General features: G+C 43.1%; 1 protein-coding gene across 1 annotated transcript in view; it reads right to left on the bottom strand.

Annotated features, from left to right (window-relative positions):
• gabra5 (gamma-aminobutyric acid type A receptor subunit alpha5) overlaps positions 1–20,000 on the bottom strand; it is a 164,516-nt gene that overhangs the window by 104,324 nt on the left and 40,192 nt on the right. Inside the window, exons 3-4 of the mRNA XM_060920178.1 lie at positions 7,081–7,148; positions 6,633–6,853 (exon numbers count right to left, since the gene is read on the bottom strand). Coding sequence (XP_060776161.1) covers positions 6,633–6,853; positions 7,081–7,148 — 289 coding nt within the window. The remainder of the gene's footprint in view (positions 1–6,632; positions 6,854–7,080; positions 7,149–20,000) is intronic.

Below are 20,000 nucleotides of genomic sequence, written 5' to 3'. Positions count from 1 at the left end.
AGGCGTTTGTTTCCACCCACAGAACTGTCGCTCACTCACTCAGTGTTTTTTGTTTTCCGCACCATTCTGTGTAAACTCTAGAGACTGTCGTGTGTGAAAACCCCAGGAGGAGATCAGCAGCTTCTGAAATACTCAAACCTCATCCTCATCTGGCTCAAACCAGCACCCATACCACAGTGAACGAAAGTCACACTTTGAGATCACAATTTTTCCCATTCTGATGTTTGAACATTGTGAACATTAACTGAAGCTTTTGATTTGTATCTGCGCGATTTGATGTATCAAGCGATCGGCTGATTAGAGAACTGCATCAAACAGCAGGTGGATAATAATAATAATAATAATAATAACAAAAACAATAATAATAATAAATTTATATAGCGCCTTTCTCAAACTCAAGGTCGCTTTACAAAAATCAAAGAAAACAACACACACAAAAAAAGTTGCTAAAGAGTGGTGAGTTTATGCAGTGGAGGAGGAGGAGAAGAAGTTCATGAAACAGAAAGGTTTTGAGATGAGATTTGAAGAAAGGAAGGGAAGAACAGTCACGGAGGAGTTGAGGAAGGGAATTCCAGAGCTTGGAGACCATGGTGCTGCCACCAAGGTCTGGTGCGAGGAACAGCAAGGAGATTATGGCTAGAGGATCTGAGAGAGCAGGATGGAGTATAAAGGGTCAGAAGATCACAGATGTAAGAAGGAGCAAGGTTATGGAGAGTTTTGAAGGTGAGTAGTAAGATTTTATCCTTAATTCTGGACAGAACAGGTAGCCAGTGAAGCTGAGAAAGAATGGAGACTGTGAGATGAGCAGATGTCTGAGCATGAATGTATGGTTGCTCCTAATAAAATGGCCGGTGAGTGTATATCATATTGAGTAATCAATAAAAACTTAGCTTGTAGAACATTTAGAACTCATAAGGGTTCTTTGGCTCTTCTTTTTGGTGTTTCCTGATCAGAAAAGTTTCCCAGTAAAACCTTTTTTTTTTTTTTCCATCTAAGGCCCTTTAATTATATCCACCGAAACCTTAAATAACCCTTTAAGAATGCTTTCTGTGAAAATGAAACACATTTAATGATCTAACAAAGCTTTAAAGAACCCATCTATGAAAACTAAGAATCAGTTATCTACTTTGAATTATCATCTGCGTTCTTTAAGTATTTTTTTACTTTTTATTTTTTTAGATGTTGGGTTTACAGGTTTGTAGTGAGTTGTGAGGAAACTGTTACTAAGCAACGGAGAAATATGGACTCGGAGCAAAAACTAGCTACCGATCAAAGCGAAGTAGAAGACAGCTAGTCGGTCTTTTTGTAAACAGTGTCAAAACATAGTGACAGCAAAAATACACAATTGTCGAGGTTAGTATTTACCTCAGATGTGTTGGTAAATGAGTTAAAAAAGATAAAGATAATAAATACTAGATTTACAGTGTAGCACTGATCACTAGCCTTGAGCATTAGCTAGTTTCCATTAGCTACAGTGGTGCTTGAAAGTTTGTGAACCCTTTAGAATTTTCTATATTTCTGCATAAATATGACCTAAAACAACATCAGATTTTCACACAAGTCCTAAAAGTACATAAAGAGAACCCAGTTAAACAAATGAGACAAAAAATATTATACTTGGTCATTTATTTATTGAGGAAAATGATCCAATATTACATATCTGTGAGTGGCAAAAGTATGTGACCCTTTGCTTTCAGTATCTGGTGTGACCCCCTTGTGCAGCAAGGATTAGCAGTTAATTTGAAGGTGAAATTAGAGTCAGGTGTTTTTAATCAATGGGATGACAATCAGGTGTGAGTGGGCACCCTGTTTTATTGAAAGAACAGGGATCTATCAAAGTCCGATCTTCACAACACGTTTGTGGAAGTGAATCATGGCACGAACAAAGGAGATTGCTGAGGACCTCAGAAAAAGCGTTGTTGATGCTCATCAGGCTGGAAAAGGTTACAAAGCCATCTCTAAAGAGTTTGGACTCCACCAATCCACAGTCAGACAGATTGTGTACAAATGGAGGAAATTCAAGACCATTGTTACCCTCCCCAGGAGTGGTCGACCAACAAAGATCACTCCAAGAGCAAGGTGTGTAATAGTCAGTGAGGTGACAAAGGACCCCAGGGTAACTCCTAAGCAACTGAAGGCCTCTCTCACATTGGCTAATGTTAATGTTCATGAGCCCACCATCAGGAGAACACTGAACAACAATGGTGTGCATGGCAGGGTTGCAAGGAGAAAGCCACTGCTCTCCAAAAAGAACATTGCTGCTCGTCTGCAGTTTGCTAAAAATCACGTGGTCAAGCCAGAAGGCTATTGGGAAAATGTTTTGTGGATGGATGAGACCAAAATAGAACTTTTTGGTTTAAATGAGAAGCGTTATGTTTGGAGAAAGGAAAACACTGCATTCCAGCATAAGAACCTTATTCCATCTGTGAAACATGGTGGTGGTAGTATCATGGTTTGGGCCTGTTTTGCTGCATCTGGGCCAGGACGGCTTGCCATCATTGATGGAACAATGAATTCTGAATTATACCAGTGAATTCTAAAAGAAAATTTCAGGACATCTGTCCATGAACTGAATCTCAAGAGAAGGTGGGTCATGCAGCAAGACAATGACCCTAAGCACACAAGTCATTCTACCAAAGAATGGTTAAAGAAGAATAAAGTGAATGTTTTGGAATGGCCAAGTCAAAGTCCTGACCTTAATCCAATGGAAATGTTGTGGAAGGACCTGAAGCGAGCAGTTCATGTGAGGAAACCCACCAACATCCCAGAGTTGAAGCTGTTCTGTACGGAGGAACGGGCTAAAATTCCTCCAAGCCGGTGTGCAGGACTGATCAACAGTTACCGCAAACGTTTAGTTGCAGTTATTGCTGTACAAGGGGGTCACACCAGATACTGAAAGCAAAAGGTTCACATACTTTTGCCACTCACAGATATGTAATATTGGAGCATTTTCCTCAATAAATAAATGACCAAGTATAACATTTTTGTCTCATTTGTTTAACTGGGTTCTCTTTATCTACTTTTAGGACTTGTGTGAAAATCTGATGATGTTTTAGGTCATATTTATGCAGAAATATAGAAAATTCTAAAGGGTTCACAAACTTTCAAGCACCACTGTAGTTTCTAGTAACTGTTACCTCAGGAGCTACACAAGCTATTAATTTGTGATCTGGGAAAACTGAGACTTGGTAGAAACTAGTGAATAATGATGGCTAGCTGGAATATAGCTATGAAGTATTTCTATAAATGATGTAAAGACTGAATGATAGTAGAAATCGGGGATGTTTTTCTTCAACGTTTACCTCAGACAGACGTTGCTAAGTCGTGAAGAAGAAAAAAGATTCATAAGGAAGAAGTTTACACTGTAGTTACACTTAGCACTGATCACCATCCTTGGACGTTAGCTAGTCTCTTCTCCTGAATGTCCATGTACCGTACTTCAGTTGCCATGTACATTTTCTTCAGAAAATTTGCAAAATGAAAAATGTGGAAACTGAGAAGCCAGCTAATGAGAAAGGCTAGCTAGAAAATAGCTATAAAGTATTTTTAACATAAATGATTGATAGCAACTAAGTAAAATAGCTAGCAATAATATAAGTATTAATTACATCATACTGACAAAGAATAGACAGCAGGAAATAGACAACATTGTCACAAAGGTCAACATTTACTTCAGATATGTTGGTAAAGTGTTTAAAAAATGACTAATTAAGATTACATTTAAGATGTAGTTCCACTTAGCATTGATCGCTAGCCTTCAGACATTCGCTTGTTGCTTTTCAGTGACCTTTGAATGTAAGCCACTAAAATTAGTCGTATCAGACACTCGCTGGATGTGGTGTGAAAGTCTACATTTCCAAACGCTCATCTGCGTTTCCAAACCTGTCATTGCTCAACTCTTGAATATTTTCTATCATTAAAAAGCTTATAATCTCTGCTTTCCAAAGAAATGTATCTGGTTAAGATCTGTTCAGTGCTTTGGGAGTAACGGCGGGCTGAAGTCGGTACAACAGATTAAAAACTCTGCTCGCGTGACATCGGGAAACTGCCAGTGATTTTCTTTTTGAGTCACGGGAAAGCGGTCAGGCTCTCTCTCTCTCTCTCTCTCGCTCTCACTCTTCTGATCAGTTTCCCACTGGATTACTCGTGAATATCAATCAGATCACTTTTATAGGGATGTTCTCTCACTCTCACCGTTTCTGATGAAGGATTCAGCAAAATTTTCTGTCTGCTAGTTTTGATGTTCTGATTCACGAGAGACTCTGAAGTGAGTTTTCAGAGTTTTACAGTGGTGCTTGAAAGTTTGTGAACCCTTCAGAATTTTCTATATTTCTGCATAAATATGACCTAAAACATCATCAGATTTTCACACAAGTCCTAAAAGTAGATAAAGAGAACCCAATTAAACAAATGAGACAAAAATATTATACTTGGTCATTTATTTATTGAGGAAAATGATCCAATATTACATATCTGTGAGTGGCAAAAGTATGTGAACCTTTGCTTTCAGTATCTGGTGTGACCCCCTTGTGCAGCAATAACTGCAACTAAACGTTTGTGGTAACTGTTGATCAGTCCTGCACACCGGCTTGGAGGAATTTTAGCCCGTTCCTCCGTACAGAACAGCTTCAACTCTGCGATGTTGGTGGGTTTCCTCACATGAACTGCTCGCTTCAGGTCCTTCCACAACATTTCCATTGGATTAAGGTCAGGACTTTGACTTGGCCATTCCAAAACATTCACTTTATTCTTCTTTAACCATTCTTTGGTAGAACGACTTGTGTGCTTAGGGTCATTGTCTTGCTGCATGACCCACCTTCTCTTGAGATTCAGTTCATGGACAGATGTCCTGACATTTTCCTTTAGAATTCGCTGGTATAATTCAGAATTCATTGTTCCATCAATGATGGCAAGCCATCCTGGCCCAGAATGCAGCAAAACAGGCCCAAACCATGATACTACCACCACCATGTTACCTCCTGGGGAGGGTAACAATGGTTTTGAATTTCCTCCATTTGTACACAATCTGTCTGACTGTGGATTGGTGGAGTCCAAACTCTTTAGAGATGGTTTTGTAACCTTTTCCAGCCTGATGAGCATCAACAACGCTATTTCTGAGGTCCTCAGAAATCTCCTTTGTTCGTGCCATGATACACTTCCACAAACATGTGTTGTGAAGATCAGACTTTGATAGATCCCTGTTCTTTAAATAAAACAGGGTGCCCACTCACACCTGATTGTCATCCCATTGATTGAAAACACCTGACTCTAATTTCACCTTCAAATTAACTGCTAATCCTAGAGGTTCACATACTTTTGCCACTCACAGATATGTAATATTGGATCATTTTCCTCAATAAATAAATGACCGAGTATAATATTTTTGTCTCATTTGTTTAACTGGGTTCTCTTTATCTACTTTTAGGACTTGTGTGAAAATCTGATGAGGTTTTAGGTCATATTTATGCAGAAATATAGAAAATTCTAAAGGGTTCACAAACTTTCAAGCACCACTGTACCTACTTATTTTTTCAAATCAAACTGATTCATGTAAATAAATAACTATTTTAGAATATAACTGGAGTTATTTTCATGAAAAATATTGAGATGTTAGTGGCCGGAATGAGATTTAAAAAAACCGGAAGTCAGAAACGCGAGCGTCGATTTCAGTTGAGTTAATGTGAATTGTTTATTGGATGTGGATCAGACAGTTTTTTCGAGGTTCGCCTTGAAAGCTGTGAATGTTAATCAAAATAATCATTTATATTCTTTCATATAAACACTAGTAGGCCCTACTGAGAAATACAAAGACCTACAGAGCACAGAGAGGGGATGAGAAATAATCTTTCATAACTTTTTTTATTGAGTGTCTCGATTTACCATTTTTACCTAATTAGCATAATTAATACTAATAAATGACTAATTCGCATATTTGTTTTTACAATTTTTTCAAAAAAAACTTTGTATTCAGTATCCAACCACCTATGTTCCTGCCAATTTCCATGTAAATATCTTGAAAAATAGAAAAGTTATGAAGAAAAATCATTTGATCTCATTGGTTAATGAGGCCCATTTTGGACCATGTGACCCTCAGACAGATTATGGCAGTTTTCTAAAAATTACGCCGTTTCTTCAATCTTTGATTCGTAATATCTCAAAAACAGATAAACATATTTTAATTCTATAAAAAGTCTGTTGTTCTGCAATCAGTTCTGAATTCAGTGAGACCAGTCTCAAGCAATTTGGATTGAATTTGAATTTTCACCTTATATGCTTACTAAAATGTAATCTAATGAGCAATGCTAGCTAGAAATTAGCTATTAAGTCTTTTAAAAACAATGTTAATATTGAATGACAGAAGAAATGTGTCCTAAAAGTCATCACTTACTTCAGATATTTTGGGAAGTTGTAAAGAAAAGACTGCATTTTTACTGTTGTTGTTGTTGTTGCACTTAGCATCGCTCGATAACCAGATTTCATGATTTCACGCATTCTGACATACTGAGAATTACTTAAGTTATTTGTTTTTTTTTTTAAATCCAGGGAATGAAATAAAAGTGAAAAGTGGGACGTTTCATGAGATCCAGAGCGAATTGTTTACTCACTGCTGTGCTAATCTCACGACGGCTCACCTCATGGTGTAGAGCAGCATGCCGTCGTCCTGCAGCCTCAGCAGCTTGTTGGGCGTGGTCATGTTGTGCGCAATGGATTTCTTGCCGTTCAGGAAGAAGGTGTCAGGAGTCCAGATGTTGCTGGCCAGCAGGTTATTCAGAGGCAGCATTCCCATGGGCCCTTTGAAGCGCAAGCGCTCATCTTTCCAACTTTGGCGGAAAAACACATCGATTGTGTATTCCTGTGGAAAAAAAGGAGCAATAGATAGGTATATGGTAGCTGAGTAGAATTCATCTTCAGAGGCATGTGAATTCCACAAAGTGTGACACAGATAAGCAGTATGTGATATGCAAATGAGTAATATTAGCATTATCTATATGCTAATGCAGCAGGTTACTGAACGAGTGGGAGTTTTCATGACTAAAGTGTGGGAGTTGTTGTTTGTTTGTTTTTTTATTTGTTTCTTACCATCTCGGTATCAGACACAGGACCAAAACTGGTGACAAAGATGTCGGTCTTGATCTCGGTCACCTTTTCTGTCGACAGAAAATGAGTTTGATTATTAGTGGAACAATTTCAAACCTACAACAGATTCCTCAGGGGTTTATAGGGTGAGCTGGACCACTGATGGAGAAGAAGAATCGTTAATTTCACAGCTGGATATCGGAGCTGATAATAAAGATGTTCATTTAGAGATCTGTCAAAAAAAGCTTAAAGTCTTAAAGGCTTTGTAACGTATTAATCATGTCGTACAATTTAACCATTTAGAAGTGCAATTAATTTAGTAAAATGTCTGTGAAAGAAAGTACAGTAGTTCCTGTTCTAATGTACCGTACATTAGAGCAGCTATAAGCAGGAAACATGTGACCTCTACGTGAAACAGGAAACATGTGACCTAGGGGTAAGCTTAGGGTTAGGAGATTGCATGGAGATCACGTGTTTTCTTTCCAGAGTGGCACTCCAGTCTCCACCTAGAACCTTCTTGTTCTAGAAATGTAAAATTTTAATGTTCATAAGTTTCAGTACCGGCAGCACGGTGGTGTAGTGGTTAGCGCTGTCGCCTCACAGCAAGAAGGTCCTGGGTTCGAGCCCCGGGGCCGGCGAGGGCCTTTCTGTGTGGAGTTTGCATGTTCTCCCCATGTCCATATGGGTTTCCTCCGGGTGCTCCGGTTTCCCCCACAGTCCAAAGACATGCAGGTTAGGTTAACTGGTGACTCTAAATTGAGCGTAGGTGTGAATGTGAGTGTGAATGGTTGTCTGTGTCTATGTGTCAGCCCTGTGATGACCTGGCGACTTGTCCAGGGTGTACCCCGCCTTTCACCCGTAGTCAGCTGGGATAGGCTCCAGCTCGCCTGCGACCCTGTAGAAGGATAAAGCGGCTAGAGATAATGAGATGAGATGAGATGAAGTTTCAGTACCCTCTACTGGCTGAGAAGTGAACTGCAATTACAATTAAATTCCGAAAAAAGACAACATTCCGACTCGGCTGTTTACATGGCTAACGAAAAGTAATATTCCACTAATATTCCTGTTTACATGCAGCCATGCACACTCTGATTAACGTTTAACAGGCCGTGTGTCACAAACTGCCATAAAACTCCAGATCGATACCCATATACCGAATGTGCTGTACACACGTCCAAAGAGTCTCCTAAAACCTGATTAACATCAGCATGTTCCACACGCCTTAATCAGAAAACTGTTACATTCAGAATAAGACTGAATTCAGAATGCCCAAACGGAATATGCTGTTTGTATGACCCAGATCAAATTCCAAATATTGTCATATTTGGAATAATACTGGAATATTAGTGTGTATCGAAACGCACTGAGTGACAAGCCTTCCAATTTCATCCCTGTTCAAGTTTCCTATAAAGGACGAGGCGCAGGACTGGGCAGATGGTCAAGTTTGGGCGAGTGAGGCTAATTTCCAGGCTAGAAAAAATATACTATTGTAAAAATATGCATAATTATAACAGGTCATGTAGAAATGTAATGGACTGTTTAAACAATGCAGACTGCACCTTTAATATTACCACCTGCCCTGTTAAACAAAACAGACTGTCTTTAATATTACAGACTGCACCTTTAATATTACATTTCCTATAACCTTTTTCCTTTACATATAAATATCCTTTTTCCGCTTCCGGTTGAGAGTACGTCGTGCGCATTCTGGCTGCCGCTTCTCACCAGAGCTTTTTTATTTTACTTTCTCTCTCATCTCATCTCATTATCTCTAGCCGCTTCATCCTTCTACAGGGTCGCAGGCAAGCTGGAGCCCATCCCAGCTGACTACGGGCGAAAGGCGGGGTACACCCTGGACAAGTCGCCAGGTCATCACAGGGCTGACACATAGACACAGACAACCATTCACACTCACATTCACACCTACGGTCAATTTAGAGTCACCAGTTAACCTAACCTGCATGTCTTTGGACTGTGGGGGAAACCGGAGCACCCGGAGGAAACCCACGCGGACACGGGGAGAACATGCAAACTCCACACAGAAAGGCCCTCGCCGGCCCCGGGGCTCGAACCCAGGACCTTCTTGCTGTGAGGCGACAGCGCTAACCACTACACCACCGTGCCGCCCACTTTCTCTCTCTTTTTATTTTATTTATTTATTTATTTTGTGTGTGTTTGTGTAGTTTGATGTTTGTTTGAGTGTTTTTGTCTGCCGGTTGTGATGTAGCTCCGGACCCAGTTTTGGGCATCGGTTCCCTCCAGGCCTTGGTTCACCGTGGGTGATGCCTGTGCTCCTCGCTATGGATTGCAGTGAGCTCGTTGCTCATTTTAACATCGGGGTTGTCCAGCGCTCTGTGCTTTAGTGCTTGGCGTGGTGTTCTGAGCGATGTTGCTTGGTGGCGTCGCGGCGGCTGTGCAGGCGGTTTGGGACGTACCGGCGCTCTGCGTGGGTGGTGCTTCTGTGCTCACTTTGTGGATCCATGGCGTGGTGTTCCGAGTGATGTTGCCAGCAGCGGCGCGGCGGCTGTGCTGGCGGTGTGGGACTTGTTTTTGTGCGCCTTTTGGTGGGACTGTGGCTGCTACACCACTGGAATGACATCCTGGCCTCTATTTGGTGGACTGACTTACTTTATTTATTTATTTATTTATAACTGTAAAGCGACCTTGGGTTTTGTGAAAGGCGCTACACTGTAAAAAAGAATAGTTGAGAATACTTGAAATTTCAAGGCAACCGTCTGCATTAATAATTTTATGTTTTGCCAACGATGTGCCCATGATAATCCAAACTATGATAACACTGTTATCTTTATTAAGAATTCTTAATTAAGTCAATTTTCAATTCCTCATTCTGCCAACATAGATTTCTCTTTTTGCTGAGCAGTGGCATTCACAGTAGTACAAAAAGGCAATTGAGGTTCTCACAATTTTTGGGGGGGCTTTTTTCACCTTTATTTGGATAGGACAGTGTAGAGACAGGAAATGAGCAGGAGAGAGAGATCAGGAAATGACCTCAGGTCAGAATCAAACCCAGGCCCCCGGATTTATGGTATGGCGCCTTATCCACCTGAGCCACGACAACATGAACTTCAACCGGAGAGAGAACCACATTGCCCAGCCCTTGCATTTGGGAGAGGAAACCACGTGTCTTGGTCATTCAGAGCATGCGCTGAATAAACACCTGTGGCAATTATGTATTTTCAATTCAGATTATTCACTATTGTATATTTACACATCATTGAGGTGCACCCTATCAGTTTGATGTGGATTTTTCTTGATGTGGATAATTCTAAAAAATAGAATTATGCTTTGTTCAAGTAATTCCATATTCACAATTGAATGGACAAGAAAATATGAATAATTATTAACGAACAGAAAAATCCACATCAAACTGATAGGGTGCACCTCAATGATGTGTAAATATGCAATAGTGAATAATCTGAATTGGAAATACATAATTGTCACAGGTGTTTATTCAGCGCATGCTCTGAATGACCAAGACACGTGGTTTCCTCTCCCAAATGCAAGGGCTGGGCAATGTGGTTCTCTCTCCGGTTGAAGATCATGTTGTCGTGGCTCAGGTGGATAAGGCGCCATACCATAAGTCCGGGGACCCGGGTTTGATTCCGACCTGAGGTCATTTCCCGATCTCTCTTTCCTGTCTCTACACTGTCCTATCCAAATAAAGGTAAAAAAAAGCCCCCCAAAAAATTGTGAGAACCTCAATTGCCTTTTTGTACTACTATGAATGCCACTGTTCAGCAAAAAGAGAAATCTATGTTGGCAGAATGAGGAATTGAAAATTGACTTAATTAAGAATTCTTAATAAAGATAACAGTGTTATCATAGTTTGGATTATCATGGGCATACATCGTTGGCAAAACATAAAATTCTTAATGCAGACTGTTGCCTTGAAATTTCAAGTATTCTCGACTATTCTTTTTTTACAGTGTATATAAATTGAACAACTTCTTCTTCTACAGACTGCATCTTTAAACAAAACAGACCGTGTCTTTAACTTTACAGAGTGCCCCTTTAAACAAAAAACAGTCTGCGTCTTTCATATTACAGACTGTCCCTATAAACAAAACAGACTGTATTTAATATTACAGACTGCATCTTTAAACAAAAACAAACCTCATCTTTAGCATTACAGACTGCCCCTTTAAACAACATAGGCTGCATCTTTAATATTACAGACTACACCTTTAAACAAAATAGACTTTACCATTTAATATAACAGGCTGTCCCTTTAACATTACAGACTACACCTTTTAAACAAAGACTGCATCTTTAATATTGCAGACTGCACCTTTATATTACAGACTGTGTCTTTAATATTACAGACTGCACCTTTATATTACAGGTCGTGTCTTTAATATTACAGACTGCACCTTTATATTACAGACTGTGTTTTTAATATTACAGACTGCACCTTTAAACAGTACAGACTGCATCTTTAACATTACAGACTGCATCTTTAAACATTACAGGCCATGTTTTTAATATTACAGACTACCCCTTTAAACAATATAGGCAGTGTCTTTAATATTGAAGAATGCACCTTTAAACAATATAGACTGCACCTTTAATATAACAGGCTGTCCATTTAAACAATACAGGCTCTGTCTTTAATATTACAGACTGCACCTTTAAACTATAGATGGCACCTTTATATTACAGACTGCATATTTAATATTAAAGACTGCACCTTTAAACAACAAAGGCTGCATCTTTAATATTACAGACTGCACCTTTAATATCACAGACGGCACCTTTAAACAATACCGACTGCACCTTTAATATAAACAAATGCCTTAAATGGAGAAATTACTGAGTTCCATTGCACTGCAATATTGTGAAATGTAATCACATCACTTTCCAAGCTGTTTGTCATGTCGAACTGTAATGTAATGTTTAAATATTACAAACCGCTCCTTTATGAGCGTTGACCAGCATCATAATCTCAGAGTTTCCTCTGTGAACGACGATGCCTCGGGTGATATATTCGTTTTAAATCTCATTTAAATCTCATCATCCAGGGCCGTCTTTTGTCTGGAAACATCACGAAGCAGCCGTGAGAGATTAGAGACGCAAGTGGTGCTGTACAGTGAATAGATGAGGCCAGGGTCTTTTTTTCCCTCCTCTCACTCTCCCTGTACCATGCTTTAGTCCTCAGAGAACAATAAACCTTCCCTCTGTGAAAAGAGCGATGGCTTTCTCAAGGTCAGCAAGCACACTTCCAGCTGTTTTTCTCTTGCTCTCTCTCTCTCTCTCTCTCTCTCTCTCACACACACTCACACAGGCAGTATTTCTTTTTCAGACTGCCGGAGCTTGTATTGTACGGACGACCTCAGTATATTTCAGCAATGACTTTAGGTGTGTGAAAACAGCTCTTCTGAAAAGCAAGAAGGTTTCACAGAGCTGAATGTTTCTGTCCTTCTGCCTGGGAAAGCATGGTCATGAGATCTACAGGTTTCATGGTTCTGTGCCCATTAAAGGCTCAGGTTCCTCTGCTATCAGCCAGTAGGAACCTGTCTTCTTCTACAGTCTTCTGCTGTAGTAGCTCTTCAGCCTGAAGGTTCGGTGTGTCGAGATGCTTTTCTGTGCACCACAGTTGTAAAGAGTGCTTATTTGATTTACCGGAGCCTTTCGGTCAGTCTTGAAACAGTCTTCTGTGATGGGATGGTTTTTTTTGTTTTTCGCACCATTCTGTGTAAACTCTAGAGACTGTTGAGTGTGAAAACCCCAGGAGATCAGCAGCTTCTGAAATACTCAAACAACCAACTCTGAAAATATCTCAGAGATACAAGTCTATTTCAGGGAACCACACACACACACGCACACACATATTTTCAGGCCACCACGAGCCACCAGAACAGCTTCAGAATGCTTCAGCTTCAGTCACACAGTGAGGAAGAGCTTTACTCAGAGCATAAAAGTGGAATCTAAATACGGCAGAAAAAGAGAGATAGAGGTGTGGCCCCTTACTGTATACAGACTGAGATAGAGGTGTGGCCCTGTACTGTATACACACTGAGATAGAGGTGTGGCCTTGTACTGTATACACACTGAGAAAGAGGTGTGGTCCCGTACTGTATACACACTGAGATAGAGGTGTGGCCCTGTACTGTATACACACTGAGGTAGAGGTGTGGCCTTGTACTGTATACACACTGAGATAGAGGTGTGGCCTTGTACTGTATACACACTGAGATAGAGGTGTGGCCTTGTACTGTATACAGACTGAGATAGAGGTGTGGTCCCGTACTGTATACACACTGAGATAGAGGTGTGGCCTTGTACTGTATACACACTGAGAAAGAGGTGTGGTCCCGTACTGTATACACACTGAGATAGAGGTGTGGCCCCGTACTGTATACAGACTGAGATAGAGGTGTGGCCTTGTACTGTATACACACTGAGAAAGAGGTGTGGTCCCGTACTGTATACACACTGAGATAGAGGTGTGGCCCTGTACTGTATACACACTGAGGTAGAGGTGTGGCCTTGTACTGTATACACACTGAGAAAGAGGTGTGGTCCCGTACTGTATACACACTGAGATAGAGGTGTGGCCCCGTACTGTGTACACACTGAGATAGAGGTGTGGCCCTGTACTGTATACACACTGAGAAAGAGGTGTGGCCCCGTACTGTATACACACTGAGATAGAGGTGTGGCCCCGTACTGTGTACACACTGAGGTAGAGGTGTGGCCTTGTACTGTATACACACTGAGATAGAGGTGTGGCCTTGTACTGTATACACACTGAGAAAGAGGTGTGGTCCCGTACTGTATACACACTGAGAAAGAGGTGTGGCCCTGTACTGTATACACACTGAGGTAGAGGTGTGGCCTTGTACTGTATACACACTGAGATAGAGGTGTGGCCTTGTACTGTATACACACTGAGATAGAGGTGTGGCCTTGTACTGTATACACACTGAGAAAGAGGTGTGGTCCCGTACTGTATACACACTGAGATAGAGGTGTGGCCCCGTACTGTGTACACACTGAGATAGAGGTGTGGCCCTGTACTGTATACACACTGAGAAAGAGGTGTGGCCCCGTACTGTATACACACTGAGATAGAGGTGTGGCCCCGTACTGTGTACACACTGAGATAGAGGTGTGGCCCTGTACTGTATACACACTGAGAAAGAGGTGTGGCCCCGTACTGTATACACACTGAGATAGAGGTGTGGCCCCGTACTGTATACACACTGAGATAGAGGTGTGGCCCTGTACTGTATACACACTGAGATAGAGGGGTGGCCCTGTACTGTATACACACTGAGATAGAGGTGTGGCCCTGTACTGTATACACACTGAGATAGAGGTGTGGCCCCGTACTGTATACACACTGAGATACAGGTGTGGCCCTGTACTGTATACACACTGAGATACAGGTGTGGCCCTGTACTGTATACACACTGAGGTAGAGGTGTGGCCCCGTACTGTGTACACACTGAGATAGAGGTGTGGCCCTGTACTGTATACACACTGAGAAAGAGGTGTGGCCCTGTACTGTATACACACTGAGATAGAGGTGTGGCCCTGTACTGTATACACACTGAGATAGAGGTGTGGCCCTGTACTGTATACAGACTGAGATAGAGGTGTGGCCTTGTACTGTATACACACTGAGAAAGAGGTGTGGTCCCGTACTGTATACACACTGAGATAGAGGTGTGGCCCCGTACTGTATACACACTGAGATAGAGGTGTGGCCTTGTACTGTATACACACTGAGAAAGAGGTGTGGTCCCGTACTGTATACACACTGAGATAGAGGTGTGGCCCCGTACTGTATACACACTGAGATAGAGGTGTGGCCTTGTACTGTATACACACTGAGAAAGAGGTGTGGTCCCGTACTGTATACACACTGAGATAGAGGTGTGGCCCTGTACTGTATACACACTGAGGTAGAGGTGTGGCCTTGTACTGTATACACACTGAGAAAGAGGTGTGGTCCCGTACTGTATACACACTGAGATAGAGGTGTGGCCCTGTACTGTATACACACTGAGGTAGAGGTGTGGCCTTGTACTGTATACACACTGAGATAGAGGTGTGGCCTTGTACTGTATACACACTGAGATAGAGGTGTGGCCTTGTACTGTATACACACTGAGAAAGAGGTGTGGTCCCGTACTGTATACACACTGAGATAGAGGTGTGGCCCCGTACTGTGTACACACTGAGATAGAGGTGTGGCCCTGTACTGTATACACACTGAGAAAGAGGTGTGGCCCCGTACTGTATACACACTGAGATAGAGGTGTGGCCCTGTACTGTATACACACTGAGATAGAGGTGTGGCCCTGTACTGTATACACACTGAGATAGAGGGGTGGCCCTGTACTGTATACACACTGAGATAGAGGTGTGGCCCTGTACTGTATACACACTGAGATAGAGGTGTGGTCCCATACTGTATACACACTGAGATAGAGGTGTGGTCCCGTACTGTATACACACTGAGATAGAGGTGTGGCCCTGTACTGTATACACACTGAGATACAGGTGTGGCCCTGTACTGTATACACACTGAGGTAGAGGTGTGGCCCTGTACTGTGTACACACTGAGATAGAGGTGTGGCCCCGTACTGTGTACACACTGAGATAGAGGTGTGGCCCTGTACTGTATACACACTGAGAAAGAGGTGTGGCCCTGTACTGTATACACACTGAGATAGAGGTGTGGCCCTGTACTGTATACACACTGAGATAGAGGTGTGGCCCTGTACTGTATACAGACTGAGATAGAGGTGTGGCCCTGTACTGTATACACACTGAGAAAGAGGTGTGGCCCCGTACTGTATACACACTGAGATAGAGGTGTGGCCCTATACTGTATACAGACTGAGATAGAGGTGTGGCCCTGTACTGTATACATACTGAGATAGAGGTGTGGCCCTGTACTGTATACACACTGAGAAAGAGGTGTGGCCCTGTACTGTATACACACTGAGATAGAGGTGTGGCCCTGTACTGTATACAGACTGAGATAGAGGTGTGGCCCTGTACTGTAGACACACTGAGATAGACAGGGGTGACAGCGTTCCGGCGCCGCGCGTACTGTGGCTGGGGAAAAAAAAAAAAAATCTAGTTCACCCATTGTCCTGTGTCATTCTGAGATGCGCAGATAGACAGTAAAGGGAATTCGCATGATATGGAACTAGTGGGAAAAAAGTGCCGTCATGGCATGAATTAGACCCTCTAATTCGTGCCGTGACGGCACTTTTTTCCCACTAGTTCCATATCATGCGAATTCCCGTTACTGTCTATCTGCGCATCTCAGAATGACACAGGACAATGGGCGAACTAGATTTTTTTTTTTCCCCAGCCACGGTACGCCGGAAATCCGGCGCGGCGCCGGAACGCTATCACCCCTGGATAGAGGTGTGGCCTTGTACTGTATACACACTGAGATAGAGGTGTGGCCCTGTACTGTATACACACTGAGATAGAGGTGTGGCCCTGTACTGTATACACACTGAGATAGAGGTGTGGCCCTGTACTGTATACATACTGAGATAGAGGTGTGGCCCCATACTGTGTACACACTGAGATAGAGGTGTGGCCCTGTACTGTATACACACTGAGATAGAGGTGTGGCCCCATACTGTATACACACTGAGATAGAGATGTGGCTCTGTACTGTATACACACTGAGATAGAGGTGTGGCCCTGGACTCTATACACACTGAGATAGAGGTGTAGCCCTGTACTGTATACACACTGAGATAGAGATGCGGCCCTGTACTGTATACACACTGAGATAGAGGTGTGGCCCTGGACTCTATACACACTGAGATAGAGGTGTGGCCCTGGACTCTATACACACTGAGATAGAGGTGTGGCCCTGTACTGTATACACACTGAGATAGAGATGCGGCCCTGTACTGTATACACACTGAGATAGAGATGCGGCCCTGTACTGTATACACACTGAGATAGAGGTGTGGCCCTGGACTCTATACACACTGAGATAGAGGTGTTGCCTTGTACTGTATACACACTGAGATAGAGATGTGGCCCTGTACTGTATACAGACTGAGATAGAGGTGTGGCCCCATACTGTGTACACACTGAGATAGAGATGTGGCCCTGTACTGTATACACACTGAGAAAGAGGTGTGGCCCAATACTGTGTACACACTGAGATAGAGGTGTGGCCCCATACTGTGTACACACTGAGATAGAGGTGTGGCCCTGTACTGTATACATACTGAGATAGAGGTGTGGCCCTGTACTGTATACACACTGAGATAGAGGTGTGGCCCCATACTGTGTACACACTGAGATACAGGTGTGGCCCTGTACTGTATACACACTGAGATAGAGGTGTGGCCTTGTACTGTATACACACTGAGATAGAGGTGTGGTCCCGTACTGTATACACACTGAGATAGAGGTGTGGCCCTGTACTGTATACATACTGAGATAGAGGTGTGGCCCCATACTGTGTACACACTGAGATAGAGATGTGGCCCTGTACTGTATACAGACTGAGATAGAGATGTGGCCCTGTACTGTATACACACTGAGATAGAGATGTGGCCCTGTACTGTATACAGACTGAGATAGAGGTGTGGCCCCATACTGTGTACACACTGAGATAGAGATGTGGCCCTGTACTGTATACACACTGAGATAGAGGTGTGGCCCCATACTGTGTACACACTGAGATAGAGATGTGGCCCTGTACTGTATACACACTGAGAAAGAGGTGTGGCCCAATACTGTGTACACACTGAGATAGAGGTGTGGCCCCATACTGTGTACACACTGAGATAGAGGTGTGGCCCTGTACTGTATACATACTGAGATAGAGGTGTGGCCCTGTACTGTATACACACTGAGAAAGAGGTGTGGCCCAATACTGTGTACACACTGAGATAGAGGTGTGGCCCTGTACTGTATACACACTGAGATAGAGATGTGGCCCTGTACTGTATACACACTGAGAAAGAGGTGTGGCCCAATACTGTGTACACACTGAGATAGAGGTGTGGCCCCATACTGTGTACACACTGAGATAGAGGTGTGGCCCTGTACTGTATACATACTGAGATAGAGGTGTGGCCCTGTACTGTATACACACTGAGATAGAGGTGTGGCCCTGTACTGTATACAGACTGAGATAGAGGTGTGGCCCTGGACTGTATACACACTGAGATAGAGGTGTGGCCCCATACTGTGTACACACTGAGATAGAGGTGTGGCCCCATACTGTGTACACATTGAGATAGAGGTGTGGCCCTGTACTGTATACACACTGAGATAGAGATGTGGCCCTGTACTGTATACACACTGAGAAAGAGGTGTGGCCCAATACTGTGTACACACTGAGATAGAGGTGTGGCCCCATACTGTGTACACACTGAGATAGAGGTGTGGCCCTGTACTGTATACATACTGAGATAGAGGTGTGGCCCTGTACTGTATACACACTGAGATAGACATGTGGCCCTGTACTGTATACACACTGAGAAAGAGGTGTGGCCCAATACTGTGTACACACTGAGATAGAGGTGTGGCCCCATACTGTGTACACACTGAGATAGAGGTGTGGCCCTGTACTGTATACACACTGAGATAGAGGTGTGGCCCCATACTGTATACACACTGAGATAGAGGTGTGGCCCTGGACTGTATACACACTGAGATAGAGGTGCGGCCCTGTACTGTATACACACTGAGATAGAGGTGTGGCCCTGTACTGTATACACACTGAGATAGAGATGCGGCCCTGTACTGTATACACACTGAGATAGAGGTGTGGCCCTGGACTCTATACACACTGAGATAGAGGTGTTGCCTTGTACTGTATACAGACTGAGATAGAGGTGTGGCCCCATACTGTGTACACACTGAGATAGAGGTGTGGCCCCATACTGTGTACACACTGAGATAGAGGTGTGGCCCTGTACTGTATACATACTGAGATAGAGGTGTGGCCCTGTACTGTATACACACTGAGATAGAGGTGTGGCCCCATACTGTGTACACACTGAGATAGAGGTGTGGCCCCATACTGTGTACACACTGAGAAAGAGGTGTGGCCCTGTACTGTATACACACTGAGATAGAGATGTGGCCCTGTACTGTATACACACTGAGAAAGAGGTGTGGCCCAATACTGTGTACACACTGAGATAGAGGTGTGGCCCCATACTGTGTACACACTGAGATAGAGGTGTGGCCCTGTACTGTATACATACTGAGATAGAGGTGTGGCCCTGTACTGTATACACACTGAGATAGAGGTGTGGCCCCGTACTGTGTACACACTGAGATAGAGGTGTGGCCCCATACTGTGTACACACTGAGATAGAGGTGTGGCCCTGTACTGTATACACACTGAGATAGAGGTGTGGCCCTGTACTGTGTACACACTGAGATAGAGGTGTGGCCCCATACTGTGTACACACTGAGATAGAGATGTGGCCCTGTACTGTATACACACTGAGATAGAGGTGTGGCCTTGTACTGTATACAGACTGAGATAGAGGTGTGGCCCCGTACTGTGTACACACTGAGATAGAGGTGTGGCCCCATACTGTGTACACACTGAGATAGAGGTGTGGCCCTGTACTGTATACACACTGAGATAGAGGTGTGGCCCTGTACTGTGTACACACTGAGATAGAGGTGTGGCCCCATACTGTGTACACACTGAGATAGAGATGTGGCCCTGTACTGTATACACACTGAGATAGAGGTGTGGCCTTGTACTGTATACACACTGAGATAGAGGTGTGGCTCTGGACTCTATACACACTGAGATAGAGGTGTGGCCCTGTACTGTATACACACTGAGATAGACGTGTGGCCCCATACTGTGTACACACTGAGATAGAGGTGTGGCCCTGTACTGTATACACACTGAGAAAGTGGTGTGGCCCCGTACT

Source organism: Neoarius graeffei, chromosome 4 (genome assembly GCF_027579695.1).
Source record: "Neoarius graeffei isolate fNeoGra1 chromosome 4, fNeoGra1.pri, whole genome shotgun sequence".
Classification (NCBI taxonomy): Eukaryota; Metazoa; Chordata; class Actinopteri; order Siluriformes; family Ariidae; genus Neoarius; species Neoarius graeffei.
This window is presented reverse-complemented; position numbering and strand designations above follow the sequence as displayed.